General features: G+C 35.5%; 1 protein-coding gene across 2 annotated transcripts; it reads right to left on the bottom strand.

Moving 5' to 3' along the window:
- Nucleotides 1–798: 798 nt before the first annotated feature.
- On the bottom strand, nucleotides 799–5,411 carry LOC110944508. 2 transcript variants are annotated; one of them, XM_035990305.1, is made up of 8 exons: nucleotides 5,284–5,411; nucleotides 4,860–4,936; nucleotides 3,530–3,616; nucleotides 3,391–3,430; nucleotides 3,257–3,284; nucleotides 1,870–1,937; nucleotides 1,592–1,719; nucleotides 799–1,244 (listed from the first exon to the last, which is right to left on the bottom strand). In XM_035990305.1, the coding sequence occupies exons 2-8, from the start codon at nucleotides 4,920–4,922 to the stop codon at nucleotides 1,047–1,049; spliced, it is 612 nt and encodes a 203-aa protein (XP_035846198.1). In that variant the 5' UTR covers nucleotides 4,923–4,936; nucleotides 5,284–5,411; the 3' UTR covers nucleotides 799–1,046. The 2 variants fall into 2 exon arrangements, with proteins under 2 accessions (XP_035846198.1, XP_022041863.1); XM_022186171.2 differs by having other exon boundaries at nucleotides 4,860–4,931; nucleotides 5,284–5,386.
- Between the last annotated feature and the right edge of the window lie 1,803 nt (nucleotides 5,412–7,214).

Here is a 7,214-nt window from a genome sequence, read left to right as displayed (position 1 = left end):
CGAATACCTGACTATCGCCTGATCAACTGAATCTTGATCTGGAATCTGCATTCTTAACATCTTACTGGTGACACTGATAGTGTTGCCAGTGACATTCTCCTGCTCAAATAAGTCTCGGTTTGCATTCTTCCAATTTTGACACTTTTAGTCCTTGCACTTTCAAGTTGCGGTATACAATGGTTTCAAAAGTTCCAACAATTTAAACTCGAAACAAATCAATTGCGACTTTTGGTAAATGTCACTGGTAACTCAGATTAATTTTCATTATTGATTTTTCTTTTATATTGATAGTTTTGTACCTTGTTTAATATAGGAGTTGGCGATTTCTAATGCGACTTGAAACGTGAATTGGGTTTTTGAGTTGTTATATATAGCTTGTTTTATAAACGGGTCACTTGTATAACCCGTTCAATTAAATGGACCCGTTTAATTAAACAAGTTGACCTGTCAAATCATTTACTATCCATTTAACTCACTTATTTGCAATGCATCAACCCGGTTAACATGTTTACAGCTCATCAACCTATTTAAGTCCTTTAGATGAATCAAATAAGCGGACCCTGTACATATTATACAATATTAAGTACATCTAGGTTATGATATTACATAACTTATATAAAACAATGTTGCCAATTTCCTCTAAATGCTCACCCATTATATAAACACGTCGATTTTAACCTGTTTAGGGTTCGAGCCAGACAAAAGCTAAAAACATTAAATATGTAGCAAGGTCAACTTGCTTGACCAAGGTCAGACTAACTTGGTCAACCCCAACATATGGTCAAGCCACCACCAATCTTGAGTCAACAAAACTTGATTCAACTTAACCAAGTTACCATGTTACAGCATAATCAAATCAAGTGCATTAAACACCCATTATGACTGAAAACCCATAATGTAGCCCAAGAGTACTACAACATTCTAGGACTAATCCTTATTCATATTTTTTCAAGAACAAAGTGTGCTCTTCAGCGTCTTCAATACGCATAAAAGATGACGGTTGTCTCTAACATCGATCAAATCTATAGATTCGGAAAAAGGTTGATTCAATTTGTAGCCACAAACACGTCTTTTGCCGCAACTATAAGGAAGAGTCTCATCATGACCAAGATTAAGCTGCGGGTCATTTCATGGTGAACATAATCCGCCAAAATCTCTTCAATACCGTTATTTATGTGCCAGAATAAAGCAAGATTTGGTAGGAAAGTTGGAGAGACCGTCGCGCTAAGGCCCAGTTTTGTAGCCTACAAATGTAAAATAAATAAATACAGAAACAAAAATGAAATGATTTGGAAGGTTACGCCTTTAAAATGTAACGCCTTTTGACCTTTTAGAGATAAAAATAACCCAAATCGACCCATTCATAAGAGAACGGGTCAAAATTACCACATCTAACCAGAGTTGATGACAGATTTGGTTCCATGTGATCCAACTACATTGTATCAGTAAAAGGTATTTAAACATTTTACAAATAACTACTTCATGGATGGAATTTCAGTAGCAAATTGGATTTCATGAGCAATAATACTACAGCCAAAAAGCGGCTGAGAATTAAGTTTGGTAATTTAAAAATAAAAATTGAAGGACCTACCTGTGGAGCGTTTACAACGGGAGTACTTAAAACACCTCCAACCATAGCACCAGATGCAGTAAAATAAGCAGGGCTAGTGTGTCCCCTTCTGACCGAGGTGTTGACTATCTTCTCTATTTTAGCAGGTTCTGTTAAATAAAAAATCAATTTTACAATTGACAAAAAAAGTTTTTTAAATAAAAACACCAAATCGCCAAATAAAGGGCCAACAACACACAAAATCACATTCAACATGAACGAAAATATTCAAAAAATTGCATAGATCATAGCAAGCATACCACTGTATGTAGAAAAAGATCTAATCCACTTCTGGGGTGAAAAATCTGTTTTAAACAATGATCCGTCCCTGTGCCACAGAAATTGTTGTATAGAAATGTTAACTCTGGATGCTAGTTAAATAAAGGGTCGTTTGGATGTGCGTTTAAAAAAAAATCAACAATTATCATTTTTTTTTAAATAGCAAATATAGCGTAAATGGATGATATATGAGTACTCTTTGCTCTCCCTAAAATATTCAATTTAGTTTGCTGCAGTTGTTATCTAACACCTAAATAATCCAATTATAAGAGTCACTTTTATCCAACATTACAAATTGATCAATGCTATTCAAATTATTATTTTCATATCGCAAATTCAAACACCACTATGATAAATGGAAGAAAGAAAGATATTATATATATATATATAGGAAAAGTGTAAAATACAATACGGCTTAACGTACATCACGTACAACAATGTGCGTGATTATGTGTATAACGTGCGTGATTAATGTTTTCATCATGCGTGATTAATGTTTTCCAACATGCGTGATTTGAGTTTTTTAGTTTATAACGTGCGTGATTTTCAAATGAACGTGCGTAACTATCTGTCGTACGTGATGTACGTTAAGCCGTATTGTACGTTAACTGGCCTCTATATATATATATATATATATATATATATATATATATATAGGGGAAGGATAAATCGAAAACCCACTTGAGTTGAGAAAACTCAGAAAACCTTTGTAAAAAACCAATGTAAACTCAAGAAACATTTTTAAAAAAAATAGGAAATGTAATATACATATATTTGAACATTTTTAAAAAAGAAACACAAAAAAACACCGAGTAGTTTTTTTTAGAAAAAATGTTACAAATTTCAGGTTACATAATATCTATCCCCAAAAAAAATGTAACATACAAATTTTCAACATTTTTAAAAAAAAAAAAACTAGTAAGCGTTTTTTACATTTTTTTTCATAAATAGGTCTGTGTACATTTATATTACATTCCCTATTTTTTTTAGAAAAAAATAAAAATGTTACATAGGGTTTATTTGGGTTTTCTCAACTCACATGGGTTTTCGATTTATCTTTCTCCTATATATATATATATATATAGGGCGGCGTTCTAGAGTGAACACTAGTGTATTTGCGAACTGAGTGAACAAATCCTGGCCATTGATCTACACACGTGTATGGCCAGGATCTCATCATCAAATCGTAAAATACACTAGTGTATTTCAACATCAAATCCTGGCCATTGATCTACACACGTGTATGGCCAGGATTAGTTCACTCAGTTCGCAAGCTACACTAGTGTTCACTCTTGAACCTAGTCCTATATATATTTATATATGTATATATATATATATCCTTCAATATCATGTTGATGAAAACTTTACCTCAAGGGTTCTGAAGAAATAGGAGAGCCTGCAATCATTTAAATAATCCATTATCAAGTACTATGCTAAGTGCTGCAAACATATTCATGATTTTTTAGCGCAGTGCATGGACATATTATTTATAGTAAGCATACCTTGATGACCTGGTACCAGTTTTGATCTTTTTCCAAACTCCTAGCACAATCGAGCGTGATAGCAAAAAGAAATTTTGTAAGTCAGAATGGAATGAATAAAATAAAGCAACATTATAAGCAAGAGATAGTAATTAACTACCTCAAACATAGGGATACCAGCAACATATCCTCGTGATGTGGATCCTGCTAACGCATGTGGGGCCCTCGCCAATGACTGTGCAACGCCCTATCAACAACTTAAACTTATTATATGATCACACATGGATGTGTGCTTCCAAAGTGACTATTTCAAATTGAAGAACCAGAATGAGAACAATCTGTTTTACATTTATCTAAATATAATCAATTTTCTTTCAACTACCCCTTGCTAGATTATCCAAATCTAATGATTTTAACTTAAAAAATAAAAAGAAATCATAATCTCTTAACCCAAAAACTCAAATCTAAAGATCATGATTCTAAACTAGGGATGAGCATTTGGTACTAAATACCGGTACCGAATTTCCCGTACCAATTTTTTTTTGGTAGCGATTCGGTACCCACTTTTTGGCATTACCAGTACCGTACCGGTCCCGTACCGTACCGAACATTTTTGGTACTAGTACCCAATTTTGACGATTTTCGGTACCAAAAACCGGTTGGTACGGGTACCACGCTCATCCCTATTCTAAACTGCAATATTCACTGTGAATGCACATCCAAACACCCTCGTGTGTGTGTGTGTGTGAATGCGTGCACAAATATATATTAGCACTCAATGATGCATGGTGCATATATCATATAATCTATTAGTAACAAACTCCAAGCATGATGCGTGTTTATCATAAACTAGATGACATGATCATGAATTGTTCTTAAGCATGAGCTTATTCAAATGTTGAGAGTATACATTTCATATAGTTGCATCATTGGTTTTAAAAAGCGTAAGGTGCTTTGATATTGATCCCAAAGCCGATAGGCGAGGTGCGCGCACAGCATATGATAGGCGTTTGTTAATTAAAACATACTGAAAAAATATTTATAGATAAAGATTTAACTTTTAAATACTAAAATACAAGATATCCAGTCAAATTTGTTCAAATACTCAAACCCATTGCTCAATCAATGGTCTAAATGTTTAATCGATGGTCAATTTGTTCAATCATATTTGAAAAACTCGGACCCATTGCAACCGATGGCCTATTTGTTCAAATACCAGTCAACCACATAAGGCACGCGCCAGACCGCATCCTGAAATCGCATTGCATAAATTCCAACGATGCGTTTACATCGCCTGATGTGCACCAAACCAAGCTTGCATCCACCCTTCTTTTTAACAGTTATCTTACCATTTAACAAAACCAAAAGCTAAAACAGGATATAAAGTAAGCAAGTCCATGCTTTTCTCAAAGGAAACAGATTGTTAAATGTTCTTAACACGAGATATAACATAAAACGGTACGGAACCTTAATAATCAAAGCATACATACATTATTCGCCAGAGCAGATGAACACAGAGCCAAAGCCTTTCGCCTGATAGTTGCACTCAGCATCCTTATAATCTTCACTACACAAGATCACGCATACTTCATCATCAATACAAGTCACAAAACAGGATAAATCCAAACATAACTTTAAGTCGGAACAATCATATTACTTTTCAACTGCAAATATTTAGTGATTTCACATCAATTTTGAATTTAAAATCTACTACTCGTAACATCAGTACTCTAAAGCATCCATTTTAGTACCAACCAGTGCCCCTAACAAACTTTTAGTAACAATTTATGCAATCAAAAGAGCTGCACTTCCTCTACGATTATGCTACGGATCTGTGCGTATGAAACCCTAGATTTGACTCAAGAAAATTAAAAGCGTAAACATGATGAATCAGTTGAATTTGAGTGATGTTACCTGGTTAATTGTGATGAAGAACTTGAGAATAATCGAGATTTGTTCTGCTGCTTTCGATCGAAGGATGAGAGAACAACAACCCTTTTGTAAATACGGAAGAATTTATAAACATTTATAAAATATATAATTTTATTTTTTATTCTAGGCCAACAGAATAAATCTCGAACATTTTCGGGGCACACATTGGACCAAACGGAGTACTCCAAATAGGGGTGTTCAAAAAACTCGTGCCTCGCAGCTCGCTCAAAACTCGCTTGAAAAAAGTTCGAAAAGAGCCCGGCTTGAAATTGGCTCGGTTGTAAACGAGCTAGCCCTGCTCGGCTTGGTTTGTAAACGAGCCGAGCTCGAGCTTGGCCTGGCTCGGCTCGCGAGCTCGTGATCCAGCTCGATAAGGTTTACATCCTTCATCTTTTTGTCCCATATCGCTCAGAAGACGAAAACTAAGGGAGTATCTCTCCTATAAAAGAAGGTGAAGAAAATGTACAAAATGAGTTAACTATTTATACTTGCATATTTAGCCATTTGGTTAAATATAATTGCAATTATGGCCCTTAGTCTATGAAAAGATTAATTTTAGGGCTTTTTAAGTAGTAAATTTTGCAGTTCTTTGTTAGTTCGAGTTAGATCGAGCTGAGCCAAGCTAGCTCGAATTTTAATCGAGTCGAGCTCGAGCCTCAAATCTCAGCTCGATTTGAAATTCGAGCTCGAGCCGGGTCGAGATCGGCTCGACTCGGCTCGTTTACAGCCATAACTTCGAGAGTAACTCGAGTCCACCACCAATTCTAGGGAAAACCCGGTAACCCGCCCGCTCGTAGGCACGACAGTGAAATTACCAGTAAAACATGTTTGGCTCAAGTATCAACCTAGGTTTCTCTGAGTCTCCTATCATTACCTACCAGTGTCTCACTCTGCACCAACCTCTCTTGGAATCCCATTTTACTTTGACTAAAACTAATCTATTGTGTTTGAGATTTTTGATCTTTCTGTCTTCAATTTGTAGGGGTTTCTCTACAAACTTAAGCTTCTCATTTACCTCTATGTCCTTAAGAGGTATCATTAATGATTCATCTGCTAGACATTTCTTGAGATTACATATATGAAATACATCATGTATTCCTGTCATTTCCTTCCTCTGGCAGTCGTAGCTGGTAAGTTACTGGTCCTATCCTTCTACTAATCTCAAAGGGTCCAACATACCTGGGGCTTAGCTTTCCCCTCTTTATGAATCTTACCACTCCTTTCCATGGAGAAACTTTTAATAATACCTTATCTCCTACTTGAAACTCCAACGGTTTTCGCCTGGTATCCGCATAAATCTTTTGACGATCGTGTGAGTCTTTCCTTCACTTGAATAATCTTGTCCGTTGTTTCTTGTACTATCTCTGGTCCAGACAGTTTTTTTCCCCAATTTCTACCCAACAGACTGGAGTTCGGCACTTTCGTCCATAAAGTGCTTCAAAAGGTGCATCATTGATACTAGTATGATAGCTGTTATTGTAGGAAAATTCTATTAATGGTAAATGATCGTCCCAATTTCCTCCGAAATCAATTACACAAGCTCTAAGCATATCTTCCATTGTCTGAATTGTCCTTTCGCTTTGTCTATCCGTTTGTAACGCCCTAAAAACGCAATACCTTAAAATGACGCAGCGGAAATTTGGGCCTTTAAAATTTCTTTCTATATTAGTCATGTAGCATACTTGGGGTTTGTTACTAGAAATATTTAAAAGTTAATTAAAGGGTTTACATCGTTCGTTCTAAATTTTCACATCAATTACATATACGCTTTTGAGTTATGTGACTATTCTTCCCGTACAATTCTTGCCCTCGACTAGATCTTCAATCCTTCAATGCTTTTTGTCGATGTTAATCCGTGTAACCTACATTCACCACAACATGCACATCGTTAAAATTTAGATAACAACAATTCA

Source organism: Helianthus annuus, chromosome 1 (assembly GCF_002127325.2).
Source record: "Helianthus annuus cultivar XRQ/B chromosome 1, HanXRQr2.0-SUNRISE, whole genome shotgun sequence".
Lineage (NCBI taxonomy): Eukaryota > Viridiplantae > Streptophyta > Magnoliopsida > Asterales > Asteraceae > Helianthus > Helianthus annuus.
Note: the sequence above shows the minus strand (reverse complement) of the source record. Positions and strands in the feature narration are given on the sequence as shown.

Excerpts from the sequence above, each read along its gene's own strand:
- LOC110944508 (XM_035990305.1), bottom strand. The coding sequence starts at position 4,922 with ATGCTGAGTGCAACTATCAGGCGAAAGGCTTTGGCTCTGTGTTCATCT. Across the intron at positions 3,617-4,859 it reads CATCTGCTCTGGCGAATAAT|GGCGTTGCACAGTCATTGGC; the intron begins GTATGTATGCTT and ends AGTTGTTGATAG. Across the intron at positions 1,720-1,869 it reads ATCTTTTTCTACATACAGTG|AACCTGCTAAAATAGAGAAG; the intron begins GTATGCTTGCTA and ends TTTATTTAACAG.